We start from the raw sequence: 24,055 nt of genomic DNA on the forward strand, positions 1-24,055 counted from the left end.
TTTTCTAGGGAGGAAACTTTTCATTTTATACCATATGGATATTTTTTTCTCTCTCAGGTCACCACAGAAAATGTGCAAGAATCCCTAGAGGGCTCATTAACCAGAGGGTATTAGGAACACTGCCATGACACTGCACTTTAAAGAGAAGAGTGGTGCTTTGACTATATTTTGTGGCTTTTGTTCATACTCATTTATAAAAGAGCATATGGAAGACATCTAGGACAATATGCGTATATTCAATCTGAATTAAGCAAAATTTTCAATATCACCTGAAAGTTTTAGGAAGGGTCCCACTGAAAGCTAATGAGATCTGTGCTCATAAAGATAAGTATCAGAGAGGTAGTCTGTATCTGCAAAAACAAAAGGCCGCACCTACGCTACCCTCCCTTTCGGAAAGTGTATGTAAATGTTGCAGATTAGAAATGCTAATGAGCCACTGAATATGTTTTGGGAAGAAGGGTGCTTTCAAAATTGGGGTTTCTTTTTGAAGGAACCCCATCTAACTAAACAGCTAGTTTTCAATTCTAAAGCAGCACTTTCAATGCTCTGGGTGGCCACTAGTATGCAAATGAGTCGCTGAATATTCATATCAGCGACTCATTTGCATTTTTTAACTGGCACATTTGCATGCCCCTTTTGAAAGTGGGGGGCCAGTGTAGACGTAGCCTAATAGATTTTTTGGAGCATAAGATTTCATGGACAAAGACCCACTTTGTCAGATGCATATCATCTGATGAAGTGGGTCTTTGGTCATGAAAGCTTATGCGCCAAAAATCTGTGAGTCTATAAGATGCCCCAGGACTTTTAATTGTTTTTGTGCTCATAAATCTACTAAGAGCTAATAGACCTGTAAACAAACCTCAGAGGAAGTGTAGCTCAGTCCCTTATTTATTAGTTACTCTCAGCTTGACATAAAAAACTTGCCTAACTCTACAACTAAAGATCCTTATTGATAAGAATAAAAGCAAGAGTTCGGGGGGGGGGGGAGGAAGGGTAAAACATTAAAAAAAAATCAGGTTATTTTATATTCTCGTGTTTTATTTCAGCCGTCTGAAGCTTTCATATCTTCTCTTTTAATTACATAATATTTCTTCCATATTGTCAAAATATCCTACCACTACAATGGAACTAAAAATAACCAGCTCATTGTGTGTATCAGACAGATAGAAATGTCATAACAGGAATTCTGAAATTCATAATACATTAATCCTATCTACTGCCAGAGCCTGCAGAGGCAAACTCCACACTGGTTCTGTTAACAGTCACTGTGGTTTAATCCTGCAATAATGACCTCCACCTTACTAAAGTTACTACAGAAAGCAATGGAAAAAGAGTAGCATGCTCCTAATAAGTACATTAGAAATGAAAAAAAATTCCATTCCTGGCTAGATCCATGCAACTCCTCACTGAGTTTAGTGGGAGTTCTGCATGCTGAGAAGCTGGCAGATTTTGACTCTGAACAAGTATACTACTTTCAAACAAGTAGAATAACTAAATAAATGAAGCCTGAAAACCCACCAGCTTTGAAAGAGGCAAGAGACAGTCTTTTTCAGTTTTCTGCTAATGTATAATGAATAATAAATATGTTCAATATATCCTGTGTAACCCTTCAGTGACTGCCAGAAGGGACTGGGTTCAGTTCCTAGGGGATTCCATCAATAGTGCAATCTAACGGGCTCGAGCCACCACCCAAATAATGGACAATCTCACCTCACCTGCAGGGTGCTTGTAAAGTAGGTTCTTCCCCTCTCGCAAGCACAGAGTCTGAGATAAAAACAGCTTGTTTAATAACAGTAGCCTAACATAAATTTACACACTGGCACGTGCAATATGGCTAAACAAAGGAGACGTAAACTCCCTTAAGCAAGGCACTGTCCCCAGAGTCTGCTGAGCCAAGCCTTTATCTACACACACACTGTGTAAGTGGCACCTCCACCTCAGCTCTTCACTCACAGTCCAGTCCAGTCTGTACCAACCTAGAGGTCACAGGTACATCAGCATGGAGATGCTACACCAGGGCAGGATCACCTACCATCCACTTGCGGAGGGAAAGGCAGAAGAGAAGAAAGGAGAAGTGTAGGACAATGCTGCTGTGAGGGGGCCCTAGGTCAGGACCCAGAGTAGTGGGTGGGCCAGGGTCCTCCTCTTCTCCCTTGCACAGCACCTTGCCACCCTGAGGAGTGGCCTTTATAGACTCTGGCTTGTCCTTTACATGAGGGGCTAGACTGAGCTAGTTGGCCACGGCGGCAGATACAAGACTGAGAATGGCTTATACCCTCAGAAGGGGACAAGAGACTGAGAAGTGGGCACTGCTGGATGACAGCATCCTGAAGAGGACACACTGGTCCTTGAGAGTGATGTGGGTCCAGAGCCAGAGCAGAGAGTAATGATGGGTGAGATATTGGCCAGGAAAAGACACCCTGCTGAGGACTGAGTTAATTCCCACTGTGACTAGCAGCAGGCACCACGAAGGCAATTAGCACCCTTTTACAGATGGCAAAAGAGGAATTCATATACATTTATTTTACTATGAAGCAACACCTCTATCACCCCGTTAGAACTGACATGATGAATGGCTTAGTCTCTCTGTAACTGGGGTTTCCCCTAATGCAAATATTGATAACACATTTTAATATCTCCACTTTGGGGATTCTCGCCCATGATGGCTCTTCAATTTTAATACTTCCTAATCATCTGAGTGTAGGCAGATGGAAAGGAGACAGGTGTGACATTTAGATGCAGAAGGCACCCTCTTAGATATAGTGAAAGAAAACTTTGAGCACCATTACCGTCAGTGTATAGGCATGGACATACCAGAGGACCAGAAGGGACCTAGCACAGTATGTACAGAATGAAAGCTGGGGCTTTCCATCCTTGCTCTCACACAATTCCTTCTGGGAGCTTGTTCAAGCCATGTAAGTATGTGCAGACCTCTGAAGAGCAAAGGCATAATACAAGTGGTTTTACACACCATGCGACCGCAACTGTGGAGCTTCCTATGGAGCTCATCCATTTATTTTATCAGCAGAATAAATAATTGCAATAAATTGCTACCATGAGTAGCAATACATTGCAATTGCGAGTGGCACCTTCTTATTTACTATACACACAGCACAATTTTAGCACTATAAATTGTCAGTTCCATAGCTGCTGTCTGGAATAGTATTATAATATAGGGTGATATCTGTAATGATAAATGTACTGAATTAGATAAAAATGAGGTGGTGATCTGCAGATGAAGTTTAGCAAAGAAGTACAAAGTATTATTTAATACTCTAAAATAGCACCAGCCTTTTAACTTTTTAATGATAAAAAGGACAACATTAAAATCTTAAAGATCCTTATTTTATTCCAACTAGAATTAATTTCAGATACTTGGGTACAAAAGGCATTGTTGCCCCCTTGCCCCCCACCGTGATTTTTTTCATAACTCAGAATATTTGGTATTTTTCTTAAAGCCTCAGATCCTGGAGTCATATTATTACATGAGAATGTCTGAATTAAAATTTTAAAATCCTAATTTCTAGACACTAAGGTTATATACAAAGTTAGACAACCTAAGTCAATTGCACCCAAAAGGCTCAAAACCCAAAAGCTAAATAAAAAGAACCCCACATTTATTATTTATAACAATCTTATGATTTTTTGAGTACTACACATGGAGCTGGCAAAACTGTACTAGGAGTTTGTGATGAAAAGAATGCAAAAGCTCCTTGCATTTAAGAACTCCATTCTCATCTCCACTCTGGTTACAAAGCTCAGTCTGTACAGTCAGACGTATACAAAAGAAGGTTGCTGTTTTTCTGCCATGGCAGTTTTTGATTCTTGCCTTTTGTTACTTTAACCACACATTATTAGCAGTTCTCAGTGCACGAGGCCTTGCCTGTCACTGGCTCATTTTCAAATCTGAATCCAGCTCAGATCCAGGTAGTCTGCCTAGCTCCACACTCAACATTTATGAGAAAGGAGAAGAGTAGGTGTAAAAGATAATCTGCAGTTTCATATTCCTCCAAGTGAAAAAACAGAGTAAAATGCCGTCATGGCTCTCTAAAATATCATACCACATCTATTAAAGACACAGCAATCATAGGGATGCAGAAGAGAGCTACTGGGTCAAAGCCACCCCATGCCATGGTAGGATATAATCCTCATACCGAGGACATTTCTGAAATTGTTATTGCTGCACTAGAAGCCTCTGCAATAAAGTAGCAAAACATGCAACCTGCAGGCACAGGGGCCATCTGGTACTATTGTTAGGGGAAGCACATTATGCCTAAATAAAGGTCAAGTTTTACTTCAGGAGGTAAATACAGATAAACAGGTAACATAAATCTGTAAATAGAAGTAAAGCAGAAAGAGCAGACTACACAGCCACTACTGAACATATGTCCTTTCAACAGGAAAAACTCCACTCCATCCCATAGGTCTGTTCTTTCTTGGTATATTTTAACCCTGTCTTCCTGCTTTTGCTACATCCCTTCCAATAACTTATCTTTCTTCTACAGAAATAACCTAGGACTCATTTATATTCTCTGATTCAGCTATCTTCCTCTGTAATTTACTCCATGTTTACTATCTTACTTTGGAAGGAAATATCCTTCCCTCCTCCCCACCATTTCCAAGCTCCCTGTTTACCTTTACTTTCCTGGTTTTTAAATGATACAATCAGCTCTATATAGAACTAAAGTGTGGTTTTCCAATGTCAAAAGTCTGTTGTAATTTCAAGCTTTGTAATTAATAACCAGATACATTTAGATACTTCATTATGGCACATTTCAACCAACTATAGAGCTTTAACAACAAAATGACTAGGGCTACATTACAGCAGTCCTTTGAAAGAAGTTATTTCAGAAGATCTATTTTAAAAAAACTCAGAAGATTGCAACCACACACAAAAAGTGGATCGAAAAAAACTGATCCGATCTTTCAATAGACTGCAGCCAGACCCCTCCTGCTCTTTTGAAAGGATGGGCCAGAAAACACTGCAGATTGAAAAATCCAGAAAGATGGAACACTGCTCTTTAAAAAAAAAAAAAAAAAAAGGGCATCAACACACATTATTTTGTGAAAGAATCTTTCAGAAAAAGGCACTCTCCCTCATCCTGGAGTGGAAGAGGACTGGTGGAAAAAGTGCCATGTTCTTCTGATTTTGTATGTTGACGACTGCTGGCATTTTTCAAAAGAGCCCCAGACTTTTTGAAAAAAAATCGCTAGTGTAGACAACAGCCAATGGCTACGTCTACACGTGCAGCCAACATCGAAATAGTCTATTTCGATGAATAACGTCTACACGTCCTCCAGGGCCAGCAACGTCGATGTTCAACTTCGACGTTGCTCAGCCCAACATCGAAATAGGCGCAGCGAGGGAACGTCTACACGCCAAAGTAGCACACATCGAAATAAGGGAGCCAGGCACAGCTGCAGACAGGGTCACGGGGCGGACTCAACAGCAAGTCGCTCCCTTAAAGGGCCCCTCCCAGACACACTTTCATTAAACAGTGCAAGATACACAGAGCCAACAACTAGTTGCAGACCCTGTATATGCAGCACGGACCCCCAGCTGCAGCAGCAGCAGCCAGAAGCCCTGGGCTAAGGGCTGCTGCCCACGGTGACCACAGAGCCCCGCAAGGGCTGGAGAGAGAGTATCTCTCAACCCCCCAGCTGATGGCCGCCATGGAGGACCCCGCTATTTCGATGTTGCGGGACGCGGATCGTCTACACGTCCCTACTTCGATGTTGAACGTCGAAGTAGGGCGCTATTCCCATCCCCTCATGGGGTTAGCGACTTCGACGTCTCGCCGCCTAACGTCGATTTCAACTTCGAAATAGCGCCCAACACGTGTAGACGTGACGGGCGCTATTTCGAAGTTACTGCCGCTACTTCGAAGTAGTGTGCACGTGTAGACGCAGCTAATGTGAGCTAAATTCTCTCTTTTCCCCCCAGGCCAGCTCTAATTTTAAAGTGGAAGGTTCAGATTAAGCTTTATTGTGTAAGAACCTGTAAAAGCATTTTTAGTAGATGAAACATCCAGTTTTTGCATAGAAAATCCATTTAAGAAGCAAGACCTTCCCTGCACAAAGGAAGTTTGTTACCAGATACATTTTGCTAACCCCTTTGTAGCTGTTCACTTGCAAAGAAGATTGGTATGTAAAACAAATATTATCAAATTTAAATATACTCAATATAATTGTTACTCACTGCAATCACAATAGCACAACTTGAAATGTCTGAAACTAATCTCTTCTCTTGGCATTCTTGTGCATGCATGCATGAGAGAGAATGCATATCCTTCTCCCACAGATATATTCTCTCTCTCTCTCTCTCTCTCTCTCTCTCTCTCACACACACACACACACACACAGCGAGACTGAGTCTGTACAATGTGCATGAAATAACTAGTGGCTTTGCAGCAATATAATTCTCTAACGGTAGCGGGGTGCTAGATGGCACACACAACCCAGTTTTGGCCCCAAACCCATCTTGGAATGGGGTACATAAATTAAAAGTACTACTTCTCCACAGTCTTGCAGGTGCTGGTGGATCACTGGGGCCATTTCACTGACATCAATGTGGGAAAGATCATGATACATTGGGAACACTGCATTGGACTGTATAGGAAACTGCCTGATGGGACTTTCTTTGAAGACAACAAGATTCCAATGGGGTACATGCAAATGTCTACCATGCCGACCTCTTGCTCCTGTGGCTCATGAAGCCTTACTCTGGGTACCTAGACAGCAGCAAGGAGCCCTTCAAACAAGAAGCTCAGAAGATGCAGGATGAACACTGAATGTACCTTTGGCAGATTAAAAGATCACTGGTGCTGCCTTTTTAGCAGGTTTACACCTCATTGAGAAAAATATTCCTAGGGTCATCATAGCAGTCTGCTATGTACCGCCTAACGTTTGTGAAATGAAGGGGGAAAATTTCCCCTGCGGTGAAGTGCTGGAGTGAAGCAGCTGGCTACTGATTTTGAGCAGCCAGATACCAGAGCAATTGGATGGATTCAATGAAGTGCTATTAGAATCAGGAAGGTTTTGAAGGAGCATTTTGACAATGGGGCCTAGCAATGTGTCTTTGTGATGTACTTGGCCAGGCAACGTTTTCTTGCAGCCTGGAATGCCTCTTGTAATGGTTGCTTCGTGAGCTTTTATTGCAATGAGCAAATGTTCCTACCTATAGGTACAGTGTTTGAATTTTAGAAACAACTACCATGTGCATGATACAAATAAAAGCTTATTTTGTTTCAAAGACTATACTTCAATTAAAGGATAAAATACTTGGTTTCAAAATACAAGATATGGCTATGAGGAACAGTTTCTCAGCTAGGACTCTCCAATTTTGTGTAACTCCAGCTTTCATCATGAAACAAGGCTCTAGGAGTAGAGTGCAAGGAGTACTGTGATGGTAAAGGAACGTGCAAGGAATGTGCTGGGGGAGTTTGGGGAAGGCATGGAAAGGCACTGCATGCTAGCTCAGGAAAAATTGTGCACGGATGTGCTCAGGTTGCAGCATTATGTGGAACGTGAACCTCTCTGTCTGGCCCTCGGGCAGCTTTATCAAACAATTCTTGTTCATCTGTCACCCACTCCTGCCCCGTTCTCCCTTTCTGGCTATCCAGACTGAGTTTTTCATTAACTGAATGGTTTGCGCAGAGCGTCCCCATGTATGCTTAGGGAGAATATTTTGAATACTGGCAGCTTTTTCAACAGGCTTAGGTAACTGAACAGGGGACAGGTAATTATGTCACTCTGAGGGTAACCTGGAATCCAAAAGTGCGTCTCCATACGGGTGGTTTCACACTGGGTCTGGATGAGGCTGAGGCTTACTTATGTGTTGGTCCCTGCAGAAATAATTGCCATTTGGCTTAGCTAAGTTTCCTACAGCAAGTGGAGGGAGAAGGCAGCTCTGCTAAGAAACCTACACAAAAATTTTCTGTGGAGAATTCCCATAAAATCCCGGGGTACACATACTTTTCCACAGGGCCCCCCAATGCAGTTACACAGTCCTTGTTGTTAATTTCTAGCCTTTATCCCTCCTTTACTATATAACCAAGTAAATAAAACCTCAATCTCCTAACACAGTGTTTCTTAAAATGGACCACAGGCCCACTTTGGGAAAGCTGCTAGTGGGCCCACGACACACAGTTTACCTAAAGTGTCCATTGCCACAGAGCCTCACAGTTCCCATTGGCTCCGGTTTGCCAGTTCCCGATAAACAAAGTGGCTGGGCCTGGTGGCACCTCTCCCAACGTGAGCCCACAGATCACTTTGATTCACTGTCCTATCAGTATGTAGCGTCAAAGCAAAATGCATGCTTACCAAAGCTTGCCTCTCTTGCTTCAATGTGAGCAGAGTGTTGGGTCTGGCTCTACCCCTCTAGAGTCAAAAAACAGGTCCTGACTTCACACCACTGGACTGCTCTGTTGCATGTTCCACCAGCTCCTCCAACTCCACTTCCTCGTCCACCGCGTCATCCTCAGGGCTACTGCCTTCAGTGCCCCCAAAACATCCACAGGGCTCTTGGCAGTTATATCGTCACCAAGGATAACATGCAGCTCCTTGTAAAAGCAGCATGTCTTTGGTGCTGAAGTAGAACTGTTGGCCTGCTTTGCTTTTTGGTACATCTGCCTCAGCTCCTTGACCTTAGCAAAGCACTCCTGTGTCCCTCTTTTGGTCCCTGTCCTGCATGCCACAAGTAGTCTGCCCATAGATAGCTAAGTTCCTGCAGCTTGAGTGAAGCTGCAGCTGTACAACCTCCTCTCCTCACAGGCCCAGCAAATCCAACGTCTCTGGCATACTCCATGTGAGAGCCCCCCTGTTGCAGAAAGCCCTCATCACCTGGGAAAATGCTGGGTGAATAGTTTATGCCATTCAAACAGGAGAGTTCAAAAATCCCTAGACATTTAAATGGAGGAGTAGCACATGCCTGTGTATCTACAGGACAGCAGAGTTCAAATTGGTGACCACTGTGATCATGATGGGCATTGTGGAACATTGCCTGGAGGACAATTAGGGCAACATAAGCAAGAGCTATCTCTACACTGATGCTGCATCACTTTATGTTACAAAAAGCTCTATGCCTTTTATTGAGGGGGTTTTATTTTATTGGTTTAAGAGGGAAGTTACATTGCTGAGAAGAGCATTTCAATGTGTAAACTGCCACTCTTACTGACAAAAGCTGACTTTGTTGACACAAACCCGAACAGTCACATCTTTAGATTACATTATCTTGTATAACTATATCCAAACAAAACATTTATGTATAGAATGCATGTTACTCAATGGCAACATGTGGGAAATGCACAAGGAGTCACATGCACATACACCCAGTGGCCAGCCCTCTGCCCCAACACTCACTGTCAGCACTGTGCTGCACTGCTTCTAGTGACAATCCTGCCCCTCCCACAGAGTGGCACAGTCTGAAAGCAGTACAAGCTAGAGCAGCTCAGGCTGCTCTTGGGCCACACCACTCTGGTGGAGAGACAAGTCTGCCCCCACACTCACCAGAAGCAATGCAGCACTTCCAGAGGAAGAGGCACGTGGGGGTGGAGCAGGAGTGGGGAGAAGGTAGGGCAGGGGCAAGACCAGGAAAAGAGGGGCTTAGGGATGAGGTGGGCTCAAGGAAAGCACATGCCCACCGCCCCCAAGCCTCCCTCACCAGTCACCACTGATGTTAACACAGTAAACCTGATAAAAGAAACTTTTCCTTCTTAGAAGCCAAAGGACCCTAAACTTTAACTTCTTGTTGTAGCTTGTTATAAGAAATTCGGGTCAAGGACCATCTTTATATTCTGTGTCTGTACAGTGCCTAGCACAATAGGGTTCTACTTCATGACTCACATGCCTAGGTTTTAGTATACAACTAATAATTAAGACCAGAAGGCAAAGAAGAAATAGAAAACACAAAACTTACATTTTTCTGATCAATTGATTCTGCTGCCTTTGTTATTCCATCCAGACACTTCCCGATTATGGGGGTCACCTGGCGGTCCACTTCTGCATAGGTTTTCATGCATTCACCTATTTTCACTATCCTCCTTTCCTCCATCTCTTGTATTTTCTGAAACATTACATTTTATTTTGATCAAACATCAAAAGTTACTTCACAGTTTCTATTAATGTTAATTTCTGCGACAAAACAGCTTCTGTTATATTGTTTAAATAAGACTTTAATCACAGGCAAATTAAGATGACTATTCACATGTAATGTATGGTTTATAGTGATAAAAGGGATCAAAGGATAGCATAAGAGTAATCTCCATATTATGTAAACATTATAACATCAGATCGTCTCAACATGTGTCCTATTTAGCACTACATAGAGCCTCTGTCTTGCTTGAAGAAAAGCTAGAAGAACATCTTAGTTTACAGAACTTCAGGATCTGTTCCACTGACCTCTGATAGGTCATAGGAAACCCAGATGTTGCATATTCTGGTTATGATGGATTATAATAGGGGGCACAGGGTGTGTCCATGAATCAGAGGTGCATATTTCATGTGGAAACATCAGACCTGATAGGACACTGCCCGCTGAGAACGTACCTCCCCAATATGTATTTTTTCCTGTTAAACTTTGACCCAACCAGGGATCAACAGAAAAATAAAACAATTACAGGAAAGAACACACTGATATCATTCTTTCAAAAGTAAAACAGCTCTCTGAATGCTATTTTAACACTTAAGGTAAAGTATGTGAATGTTCCAGTGCACTGATAACGCATAAGCATGTAAACTGTGCTAAGCCAAAGATGTAAGTTTGATTCAGTAAACTTTTGTGCTAAAATATCCTGAACAATCAGCACTAATTACAACATGCACAACTGTGCCTAGTCACACACCAGCTAAAAATCTAGGCTGATATGTCTGAACGGAGGTTGACTAATGCAATGGACTGTGTGTTTTACATGACTGTTTCCTTGTAACTGCACAGGAAAGAGGGATGAACAGGGAAAGATGTGGTTGTTCAGAACTGAGACATGTTTTATATTTAGAAGCTGTTCAGAAGTTATTAGTAGGGTGAGAAACCGTTCTCAGTGGTGCCAAATGGCAGAACAAGGAGCAATGGTCTGAAGTTAGAGAGGGAGAGGTGTAGATTGGATATTAGGAAAAACTACTTCACCAGAAGGATGGTGAAACATTGGAATGCGTTGCATAGACAGCTAATGGATTCTCCATCCCTCAAGGATTTTAAGTCCTGGCTTGACAAGGTCCTGGCTGGGATGATTTAGTGGGGGTTGATCCTGCTTGAAGCAGGGGGCTAGACTAGAGGACCTCCTGAGGTCCCTTCCAACTCTATAACTCTATGAGTCTATGATGCTATTTATTCAGCAAGTAGGTGTGTTCTCTTTCATAATTTGAAGTTTTCAGTTAAAATTGCTGTCTTCTTCTTTCAAGACAATATCTGGGATAAATTATTCCAAGAGACCTTGTGTTTCTCTCTCTATGGTCTTTCTTGGCCATCCTTGACATTTTTAGTAAACTTAGTCAAACTGTAAAAATGTGCCTCCTTAACATCCATTAAGCTATTGCCCAACATTAGCATGATATAAAACTAAACATCTTTGAAATCTAGGTTTGAAAACAGGTCATAAAGAAGCATGGGGCTTTACAGATGACAATACTTTCCATTTATTCCTGCCCCAACAATGCAAGCAGTGATTCCATTCCCCAGCAGCGCAGATGTAGAGAGAGTAATAGAACCAAACTACGAGTAATGTCATCAGGTTTGCCCCTTCTTGCCAGACACACAAGTAGACTCCCACTTCCTACACGATCAATTAGTCTGCTAGCTAGCCCATAGGGGAGGGACAGTTTAGTAGAAAGAGCTCCACACCATCTCTTTGGACTCACAGGAATTGTTGTTCCCAACAAAGAGAGTAATACCTCTTCCTTTTTTAAAAAAAGAGAGAGAGAGAGAGAGAGAGAGAGATCGATCCTGGGTTGCTGCATTATGTCCAGCATCTACTAATACAGTGCTGTGGTTTCTACAGAGCAAAGAATTGATATCACAGAATTAAGCTGTTTATCAATGCATTGTAACGTAGATAGTCAATGCAGCCACACCAAGAACAATTGTTCCAAGTCAGAACCACCACATCTCACCTGGAAGATGTTTGGTATGTGTGTGTGATAATGTTCATGTTGCTCGCGGTTAAATTTCTGAAGAATGGATGAATATTCTGCTTTGCTGTCTTCTGCCATTTGATGTCTTATCTGGGCTTGCTGTCTTGCCTGAGGAAAATCCAGAAGAACATTATTTTTAAGCTATTTGGACGCAAGTTGCACCAAAGTAGGACTGTATGGTTTTGGCCACTCCTACTTTATTCCTACTGTATTAACCACTATTCAGCACACGTAAAACTGGGGGGAAACATTTAGCAGAAGGATATTTGCACACTTTCTACTTTTACTGTCTGTCTTTGTTTAGTTTTCCCTCCATTACATCTTACCTGTCCAAGTATTTGTTCCAACTCTGCACTGCCAAAATTTACAGTACTTATTTTGACTCCTGGAGCATTTACTCTGCATTTTGGAAAACCTGGCCTTTGCTAAATACTGTGAATAGTTGGACCTTCCATGCTTCAAGATCCCATTGATTTCAATGAGAGGTAGGCCATCGGAGTGCTTGCAAGGCCAGACTCTTTAGAACTGTGTTCTTACTGTGACTAAGGAGATAATGGTTATTCTGGCCTACACATATCTTCAGTTCTAACATCTCTACTTGTTTTCTTTCTTTATTATTTGAGGAAGAAATCTAGTACCATAGCTTTAATTTTACTGCTCAGTTTATTTCCTCCAATTCCTATGGTCCATTTTATGTTTGTGCAGCTGATCTCTCCCCTCTCACCAATAGGTCATAGCCCTGCACATTTGAATTCTGTGATCATCCCGTTATTTGGGTAAGAACACGGTCATAGCTGTAGCTCATCCAGCATGCTCCTCTCTTTCTTACTGCTGAACTTCTCTCTGCATATATGGTTAGTCTTCCCACTCCCCCCAGGCCCTCCCAAATGTTTTCTGCTTTTCTATGAACAATTCATTTTCCTGCTGGTCAGCAAAGATTGTTTTGCTTTCCCATTTCAAAGCCAACATTACAATGCTGGAATCCTTCATATACCTTCACAATGCTTCAGCATTTACCCAGATGCATTGCCTTGAGTGACTCCCCTTCCTTCATATTTTTGAACTCTCCCCTTTTTAGATTCTCCTTCCTGAAGCCTTCTGTCATCTGTTACACTGTCCAATATTATTCTTCTCTGTCTATGCCATCTGTTTATTTTAGTTGCCTTTCCTTCCTTGCTCTTGGCCTTTGCACAGAATCCCTCCCTCACCCCTCACTCCATATGTCTGTGCCTCCTAGTCTGTGTTCACTTGTTAAAACTTTCTCTTGAATTTTATTCTCTCAGCCACTGCATTGTTGCCCATCCTGTTCTGACACAGCACACCTCACCTGTATATGCTCCCATCTATTCCAAAAAAAAAAAAAAAAAAAAAAGAGTCTCATGTCCCTGGTCTCAGAAAAGTAAATACATGTTTTGTCATTGGATTTCAGTGGGATCAAGATTGGCCATATACACTTAAACCCGTCTGCCTCCACTAGTTCTTCAGGCATCCAGGCATGCACCCAATCTGATGCTTTTTATCAAACGCTTGGAGCTGAGCTGAGAATATTTATGGAGGTCCTGAATTTTAAGATTCATTCCTATAATACGGCCAGGGTTTGATCACTCATTCCCTCATAAAACAATCCTATTAAGACAGTTCAGAATTCAGTTATTTTGTGACGTGTTCCAGGCAGACAGCTTCCTGACCATAAATCCACATAAAAGAACAAACCATGAAACATTTTAGGCATGAAAAATGGAAAGTTACAAATTATGCCAAAAGGTTTCAGATCTCCTCTATTCTTCTTCTATCCATCCAGCTCACAGATATCACCTAATTATTTATTTCAGCTCAGTTCTGCAATTTCTTTTGCAAGCACATTTGACTGTAAAACCTTCCTGGATTCATTTTACCTTAGTTTCATAAAATGATTTAAGAAACCCAGTGAGGACACATGCCAAGAGATAAAACAGTAGCATTAAATGCAAAATACTATAATTAGAAACAGATAAATGAACCAAAAAGGAAACATCCATATAAGATGATTCCAAGATTCTTTAACTTTCTGTATGCCTGTATGACTTCAGGAATTTTATTTACATGTAATGAAATCCCTAATGGGTAGTTAAATTGGTTTTCTACATGAGAGCTACATTATTTATTATACACAAACATGCTTGCATTAAATTTGACTAAGGAACAATTATTGTTACATTTTTACACTGAAAAAATGTAAAAATTAAGTCACCCACACAAAAATCTGACAGGCTTTAACAGTAATGTAAGATTGTCCCTTCCACCACCTCTTACTCATGGTCCAGCTGCTGTAGATCAATATTCACTTATATATCCCATTCTGTACAATCATCTAAGAGCAATTCATTGTTTGAGCTAAGTTCTGTGGATAGCCCTGTTCTGTTTATGCAAGCTGCCATTATCTTTTGACTTCTTCATTGAAACAAAAGACAAGTAACTCATTATGACAGATTTGGGGCCTGATCCTGCAAATCATTCCCACAAGCAGGTCCATTTGTTTCACATGACATGAGTGACATTAAATGACATTAGATGTAAGACATCAGTAAACTGTCTCACATCTAAATGTTTGCGGGACTGGGAACAGTTTTTAAAAGGTGTGTAACTGGCCCAAAACAGAACATAGTAGATGAATGCATGTTGAGCCTCTCAAGTCGTGCACTCTCACGTTTGGAAACATTTGTGGTCAGGCATGACTTTAGTTAGCCAGATATCCACTTATTATGTGTGTGACCAAGGTTCCCGTGATCCCATAAAGTTTGTTTATAGACACGAGTCCTGGCTCTCAGTGTTCTGTGCTGAGATTTAGCTGTAATTAATCCCTAATGTCTTCTGAAAGTGTCCAGTGAGCAGTGGAAGTGTTGGTAATGCTGCAAGACAATACTGACCTCCCATGTTTCAGCACATTTTCTCATTCGGCACCAGTCAGGTCCTGAGGGTGCAGAACTAGAGAGGTTCAACCAGTAACTAGAATTGGTCACATTCCAAAAAAATGGAACTCCTGAGAGTCACAGTAACATTACTGTTCTTCCTTGCCTTTTACTATGCATTGGACAAACTCCAGACATTTTAAAATATTTTTTTCAGTGAGGTATTTTTAATCTTAAAATATAAAAAAGCATGGATTTTTAAATTGCTACTAACATCACCAATTTAGTATTAAAAGAGTTATATTTTATAGCTTTGTTCTAGTACTTCAATGGAAGTTACAGAATAATGAAAATATGAGTCGGGGACATTAAATTTCAAATTCAGAACCCTAACAGATTTAGTAGCCTAGAGCTGCAGGCATGGAATCATACAGTCACATTGGGAAATAGACTATTGTAAGAGTATTTTAAAGACAAATTGCACAGCAAATAAAATACAAAACTAATTTTTGTTTATCCTGTACTGCTCATTTATATACACAGAAAGCTCCAAAGACATACAGGGTTTTTTTCTGCTTCTTTTTACATTAGAAATTGCTGGTGTTGGTTTGGCTTTTCCTAGAGGATGGACTTTGGAAGACCTGACAAATAGACCCCACACAAATTTGTGGATATTTGCTTTATATCTGTAAGTATCCGCACCCACAGATGTCAATGCAGATAGCAGCAGTTAAATGGGATGTGTGCCAAATGAAGTCATCCTTGTACGCTATAAAAAAGAAGAAGAAAAAAAGCACACACAGGTTTTTTGTTTTTGTTTTGCACCTCACGTGTCACGATATCACCGTTTTCATGGAATCCCTTTTTTGACATTAGTTTATTGGCCCCCAAATAAATATGCACGTTTATTTATTTATGCTGTGTACTTTTCAGCTGTCCTTAGGCTGTTTTTACTAAGGCAATTCCTTCTAAAAGCTCATATGCAACAGTAAATTCTAAAGGTCACAGATGCAGCACTTCTAATTAAGACAATTTCTTACAAATTGAACTGCAGCCTTATATCAGCTGCACTGTTAGTCTTTTCGACCTCACATCAGCCAGCACATGGTAAAATTCGGCTTCCCGCAAAACCACAACTCATATTTTAGAGTTCAGTTATTTCAAAGTCATGCTTTCTATAAACACCTGAGTTATAAATGAGGGATGAGGCAAATCTGTAGGTCCATACCCACAACTAGTATAAAGTGTCATAGCTTGATCTGACTAGACATATCAAATCCAATTTACACCATCAGGGAATTTGGCCCATGAAAACCTGCTCTAACATAAGAGGTGCACACAACTGCGTTATTGCTGTCTGAAAGATGATACTTCCTCTTCTCAACTTGCAATGCTATATATAGAAAGTGGGAAGAACTTAAAGCTGTAGCTATTAATAGAATGCATTTTCAGTACAAAATACAATATAAAATACCTATATACGAGGATGGATTTATTATGCCATGATGATGCTAAACATCTGTAAGGCTAAAATAAAACAAAGGATTATGTGACATGTTTTAATGGTCTGATTTTTCTATGCTGGAGAGCAAACTGAATAGTTGCAACAGTTTGGCAACAATTTTCTGCCTGTCTCTAGCAGCGAGCAGGAAAAAACAAATACTGTGGTATCAAACCTACATTTGCCACATTTCCTGCATCAATTTTTTATTTAACTACTGAATCACATTAACCAGACATGTATGCTGCAGCTACTCATTTCAGATGCTTGTAATGATCCCAGCAAGCTTTTGAAGATGGCAAAAAGGTGAGCTAAATGAGTGACAGTGCGGAGTGCCTTATGGATGAAATACTCCATTCAGAAAAACTTTTCCTTAAATTTAGAACTTACAAGAATTTCATATCTGGCAAACTTTTTTGCTGATTTAACATGGGTTACAGGACATGTTTGAATCTCATGAGGCTACTTAAAACTGTTCCTTTTATAAGCTATGCTCCAAGAATTCTGCAGTCTACTAACAGGGTGCATTCTTGCATACAATGGACACGGCATATTACAGCGGGATAATTTCCCCAGATCTTGCAATAATTTTTATAAATATATGCAGTATAATTCAAGTATCTGTCCACTGACCTCCAGCCAAAGCAAAGTACTTTCTAACAGAAGATTCTAAATTCTTTTTATTGTATAAAGGTTGTTTTTTTCTAAAATTCTCATGTTACCAAGGTGATTTGGAAAAGTAAAGAATACTGGTATGAAGCCAGAACTTCCAAATACTGAGATTCTTGGAGTGAATGAGGAATGTGGAAATGCAACATATTATGAAATCAGCTAAACAGGATTTTGGACAAGCAGTAAGGATGTTGTCATACCACACCTTGTCCACCTCCCATTGACAACAATATAACAGACTTCAATGGATTATGGATGTGACTCTTTTACAATTAGCATTCAAAAATTCTGTGAGGAATAAAAGGACATTAGCAGATTATCATGCCAGTACAATGATGTGTCCTAGACAAGTTTTTTAAAAAATACAATATTCAGACTATGTCATATCCCCCAGCAAGTTCTGTGTTAGGGAAAAATGTCAAATTAGGTTTTTTGAGGGGTTATTTAGGCTTCACTTATCCTAGTAACCATTTCAGTCTTCAGTAAGGATGAAGAATGGCGCATGTTGTCTTGAGAACAATTCAAGGGAACTTTTCAAAAGAAACATTCCAGAAACAGCAAAAGGCTCAACAGACATTGTCTTTTAGGATTTCACAGGCAAAACAGAACACCCACAGGCTGTTGTGATAGACAGCAAATGAATAACTGAAAAAAGGAAAAAAATCTCCCCATAAAACAAACTATCTCCAGGTCAATCCACAATGAGAACAGTTCAATTTCTCAGCCACTGCTCTTGAGCAGAAAGAAGTGCAGTTTCCAGCTATAAGTTTGATGGAGGTGCTTTTGTTTTTTATTTTAGTTTTGGGCAGACAAGCATGCAAAATGCAGCACTGTCAAGTGGTCTCCTGCCAAACAATAGAGCTGTCTTTGATAAACATAAGACCAGACTGAGAGGCAACTATGAACTTCAGAGCAGGCTAAGATAAAAGCATGCACCAATTTCAGGAATGTTTTCAATTGTTCCTGTAGTATTTCAGTCACAGTGCCCGATGCTGTAACACAAACCATGAATTGTTGCTTACAACTGCAAGCACTCATTGCCATTGAGTACAACGGTAGTACGTATGGCAGCTGTTATCATCAGTCGGGTTTGCAGGATCAAGTCTACAATGAATTTTAATATTATAAGCTATAGAAAATAGCTCTATTGACTGCTGTCCCAACTCAACAAGGTACTTGTGCATATCTCCAAATCAATAGGATCACTTGCAAGCCAAAATTTCGGCCTGTGAAGTCCCTTGCTAAAATCATACATTAAATGGGACGGAGAAAGGGCAGGTTTCCTAATCAGATCATATATTAAAATACATTACAAATGATTTTCAAGTTGTGTTTTGCCCCATTGTTGTTTATTCCTTTTTTAATTTATGTGACCAATCCTGCAAACCTAATAATTATTATTAATTATTTTCATTACTGTTGCATCAAGAAGCCCTAGTCATACTCCAAGACCCCAGTGTTCTTAGGTACTATATAAACAACTTAATTTATGATTAAATTCAGCTAGTGACATCTTGACTTCATTAAAGACAGTTGGAATTTTTCCATTGACTTCAATAGGGCTAGGGTTTCACCATTTGATTTTAGTTCTAGAAGGATCATGTCCTATTATTAACTATTATGCAATAGTCACAGAGCGGTAGCAGTGTTAGGTTGTATTTTCACAAAACAAAAAGGCAGTCATGTGGTACTTTAAAGACTAACAAAATAATTCTGAATTCTGAAGAAGTGGGTCTGTCTCATGAAAGCTCATCACATAATAAATTATTTTATTAGTCTTTAAAGTGCTACACAGCTGTTTCTTTCTTACACAACAAGCATTTTGATCATCTCATTGACTAAGTAGGGAATAGGTTTTCATCATTCAATTTCTCTGGTAAAAGAAAAACACATTGTTATTTTCAATAATTAGAAGGAAGATGCCTAACAAGCTGTGGATTCCTGAAAACCCTTGGCTAAATGTAGCCAAATACAAATGAGCAAGCAGCTGACAGGGAGGAAAAAAGCTTCATTATCAAACTCTAGCAAATGTTATCTAGTGCGTTAGCACACCATGTAGTTCTGCCAGCCTATCCGAGCACAAACTAATGAGGGCTTTATTAGAACAATAAAATACCAGTAGGGCTCTAATGAGTAAGACAATCAGATTTACAGTGGTCAGAAAAAAACACTGTCATTATAAACCTGTACAGCAAATCCCAACCACAGTTCTGGGCCATTCTACTTTGAAAACAAAAAGTCATTTTCAAACACATATTTATACAAACCCATTCAGTCCTGGGACTAGCTACCTACCTATCAATCAAAGAAAGATTTGACTTGTGGTTAAGGCACTATTCTGGGACTTGGTAGATCGGATTTCAGTTCCTACTTCTGCCAAAATTGGGATAACTATAATTCATTTCTCCCATATTTTTCTCTATTTAGACTCTAAACCCTTCAGGGCAGGGACTGTCTCTATTAACAGTCTGTACAGAACTTAGCCCAAGAGGACCCTCATATTGATTGGAGGTCTGTCAGTTCTACAGTAAAACAAATAATAAAGTTACAGCCACTACTAACCCCTAATGGTAGTAAAAACACGAGCAAAGAAGATCCATCCATACTGCTGAGTGCCTTATTGAATCAATCATGCCTTGAAACCAGAAATCTCCCTGCAACAGTGGTTTGCAAGCCTCTATTTATGGAGCATAAGAGTCTGCAGAAACATCCCTGGTGGTCTGCAGAGTATAACACAGGGAAGCTGGAATGGTGGAAGAAAAATTAATCCATATGTGTTTGAAGAGGCATGAAGCATAAATAACCAGGAGAACTACTGCATAATGATAACACCTAGTGCAGGTCCAATTTACTGCGATAGAAACAGGTGTTCAAATGCCTGCAAACAATGAAAAAGAGAAGGTTTGGAACTGTGGCAGATTAAACTCAGATACGTGGTGGTGCTCTGTTTTGCTGCAGTAAAATAAGCAAACTAAATTCCAGGCTGCATAAATTGTACTATATTATATAAACAGTGGAAATTATTCCAGCACTGAGGGATGAGTTACATCGTATTTGGAATACTATGCACAGCTTGGTCATTTTACTCTATGAAGAATTTTGCAGATAATATTTGCAAAGAATGTACAACCACAAGGCAGGACTAATGGAAGCAAGGAAGTTGCTGTTTTGAATTTGTTAACTTTGCATTATTTTGTATTTATGGTCTATAAACTACTGACTGCAAAATGTTAAGAACATAACGGTCATACTGGGTCAGACTATCTATCAGAGAGGTCTGCAACCAAAATAGCGAGAAGAGCCATTTTTTCAAATTCAGGTACAAAAACTCAAGAACTTCAAGAGCTGCAATGCACATGAATATGAGTCAGTCCTTAATAAATAATGTCAAACTGTGCTTTTTATCACCCCAATTTTAAGAACAATGCACACACAATTATTGTGCCCAGTTAGAAAGTTCTTACCCCCATCTCCAGGCTGTACCCGCCCGATGCTGCAAACCTGCCCCTCATCCCCAGGCTTAACCCCTGTGAGCCGCAACCTCCCCACCACAGCCCGCAGACTTAACTTGCCTTAGCATGTGCAGTTCTGCAGCGTCCAGGCCACCACCTCCCCCTGCTGCTCCCCACTCATCTCCTCCTTTTTGGCACAGTTGTGTGCATCGGACAGGGGCAGGCTTGGCCACCCTCCCCCCAGCTCTCCTGCGGGCTTAGCCCAGGTGGCTCCCTGACCGGCCGCCTTTCTCTTCCAGGCTCCCTGTCGCAGCTGACTGCTGAGTGGCTCTGTCTGCTTTGAGTGTCTCTGTCTGCCACAGCTTAAACAAAAAATCTAAATTCAGTTGGTTTCACAGTAGGCAACTGAATTTAGACTTTTGTTTAAGCGGCATCAGCCTCCGGAGCCACAAGAGTAGTCAGTGGCGGCAATTCCAGGAGCTGCAAGTGACTCCTTAAAGAGCCGCATGCAGCTCCAGAGCCTCAGGTTGCTTACCCCGATCTAGCACTACAGTGTCCAATATAGTTTCTGTTTGCCACATGTGGCAAACTGGACACTGTGGTATGGTGAAATGCGACTCTTTAGAGCTGCACACATGGAACACCCTCCTCCTACTACACACACACACACACACACACACACACACACACACACACACACACACACACACCCCCCACCACCACCACCACCACCACCACCACGCGGGACAAGTGCATGGCAGCAGTGTGGCAGCACATCCGGTGGCCCCAGCAGCTGCAGCTTGTGGTGCGGCCCAGGCACTGCAGCAACTCCAGCAGCTCTGATGAGTCACTGGCAGTTTGTGCAGAGGAGGGGTTGGGGTGCCTGGCTGGAGGGCAGGGGGTGGCTGTGGCAATCCTTAAATTTCTACTGGACACCTTTAATCTATCAAATGTTATTTAGCCCAGCATCAGAGACTGGCTTACAAAGAGTATGCAAAATCCTGAGCCCTTTACCCCACTTTTACTTAGTTCTTATTCAGGCAAAATAACCACTGAATTCACTGGAATATTATTATTAATTTAGCACCGAGGAGCCCAATAAAAATGGACAAGATGGTCCCAAGCATATGACACGAAGTTCATTAGTCTCCTATTGTAAAATAATCCACGCATTATTACTACATCCCTAATGGAAGTTCCGTGCCCCCTATTTGATCTTTAGTAATTTAGATTTTTGCGGTTTACATATTTCCCCGTCCTGTATTTTGCAATACAACATGATGAAACTTTTAATAAGGGTGCATTTTTATAAGATGCTTAGTCAAATGGCCATTTAGTGAAGAACTTTTGTGGGGTACAGCTCCTAACAGAAAGGTGATGAGGCCAAAGATTTGCTGACTGGCATCCAAAAGCTGCTGACACTAACTATTAACCCTTAGTTGACCAGAAACCTAAATTCATTGCGAGTCAAAATGGAAAAGCAGCTGTTAAATATCACAAGACTATCACTAAGGTAAATAAACTGTAACTAGGACTCACAGTTACAGAACATGTAAATGAATATGCATTCCCATACAGCCCTGCGTTTTTGGGAAGCAAACACTTTAGAAAGAAGGTGTACTGGTTGTCGGGGATTTTTATCTCTAGGACATAATCGCCCCCGTGTGTCAGGGGAAACAAGCCTCTGGCTGAGGTAAAATCAATACAGGGACATGGAGAATCTAAAAAAGCTTATAGGCCGCCATTTTGTGGCCCACCTACGGCCATTTTGGGGCAGTTAGCTCCCCCAGTAACTTGAATCCATAAAGCTAGGATCCAAACAGAGCCCTCTGATTGGCCGAAGGGAGCGGGCTTCTGCCAGCTTCCAGAACCTTTGACCGAGAGAGAGGACCTGATTGAAAACCATAACACAACTCATGAATATGGAAATTACCTTATGAATAATAATGTAAACTCCCTATAAATTCAGGGCTCTCAGCCCATTTGGATTCATTCTTTCTGCCTCGCCTCCCCGGCCTGAACACTTGTTCTAAGAAGACTGCAATCAAGACCCCTGCAGCACTGGGGCCAGAGCTGCGGGGTGAAATCACTGAGGCAGCAAGCCCTCTAGATGGCTCTGCCTCAGAAGCTAAAAGAAATCACTGCAGCAACCACCCTCTGGGTGGCTCTGCCAGAGCTAAATCACTTTGGCAACCCTCTTCTGGGGGGGCTCTGCCTCAAGAGCTAGAAATCACTGTGGCAGCCATTTCCCTAAGTGGCTTTGCCTGAGGGCTGTAGAAATCACTGTGGCCTCAAAGCTGAGGCATTGCTGCTGTGCTCACGCCCCAGAGGGGGCATTGTTTTGAGCTGCTAAAGCAGTACCACTAAAAGAGCTTCACTGCTGTTTCAGGTCCCTATAAAGGGAAGCAAGAAGCAGCAAACCGGCGCCGCCAAACAAGCACCTCTACGCACCCCAGCACCGCGCTTGCGTCTAGGAGCGGCAAGTGGGTCCTCAGGCGTACCCACCGGGTGGCAAACTGGCCCATGGCTCCGGCCACGGGTACTGTGTGCCCGGTGAGGGAAACCTAGGACCCACCAACACCATCGCCGCTCCATCCGCCACACCAACGCACGCAAGCAGCGCCGGTGCTGGGGTACTTCCTGACCCCACCGGATTGGACAACTCCTCGAACTCAACTACACCGGATTGGACAATTCCTCAGACTTGACGGAACACCGGATTGGACACCGCCTCACAGGACATGTAATTTGATTGGGTCTACGGCACAGACGGGCCATACACCTCATATATCTAAGACACTTGGTGGGCACCAGAGCCCCTTAGTGGGGAGTGGGAGATTCGTGACTCCCACTGTACCGTCTCTCGACAGGGGGAGGGTAACACCTGGGGGTCTGACCCCTTAAGGCCAGACCTGCGAAGCCTACCACACTTAATTAAGAGGACCTAGTTAAGACTTGTTATAATTATATGTTATTGCAGTTTAACATTGTTGATGGTTTTATACATATATATATATATATATATATATATATATATATATATATATATATATATATATATATTAGATATATCAGTTTACAGTATTAATAACTTAAATAGTAAACAAAGATAAGTTCTAACAAGTTTATGAAAACTTCCGTAAGGAAATACCTATAACCCCTTTCCTCTCCCTTTCCCTGTCTATTTTATTCATCCCAAGTGGGCTAAAGGTCCCGGGAAAAAGGGTGGGGTTTGGAGGTTATTCAAGGGCAAAAGACCCGGTTGCCTCCGCCACTACCCATTTGGGCCAGGAGTAGTGCCCCAGCCCAGGTCTCCCTTCCCTCCTCCCCCTTTTAATTAATCCGTTTTTCCTTTGCAGAGAAATAAATATATCACCATAGGCTTCCAGGATGGATCACGCATCCATTTTTGTAAG

General features: G+C 41.5%; 1 protein-coding gene across 14 annotated transcripts in view; it reads right to left on the minus strand.

The window, feature by feature from the left end:
- FNBP1 (formin binding protein 1) overlaps positions 1 to 24,055 on the minus strand; it is a 157,342-nt gene that overhangs the window by 41,044 nt on the left and 92,243 nt on the right. For all 14 annotated transcript variants that reach the window (XM_075015794.1, XM_075015791.1, XM_075015802.1 and 11 more), the window contains 2 exons: positions 12,106 to 12,234; positions 9,917 to 10,063 (listed from right to left, as the gene is read on the minus strand). In XM_075015794.1, the coding sequence (XP_074871895.1) occupies positions 9,917 to 10,063; positions 12,106 to 12,234 (276 nt within the window). The remainder of the gene's footprint in view (positions 1 to 9,916; positions 10,064 to 12,105; positions 12,235 to 24,055) is intronic.

The sequence above is a fragment of the Carettochelys insculpta genome, chromosome 21 (assembly GCF_033958435.1).
Source record: "Carettochelys insculpta isolate YL-2023 chromosome 21, ASM3395843v1, whole genome shotgun sequence".
NCBI lineage: Eukaryota > Metazoa > Chordata > Testudines > Carettochelyidae > Carettochelys > Carettochelys insculpta.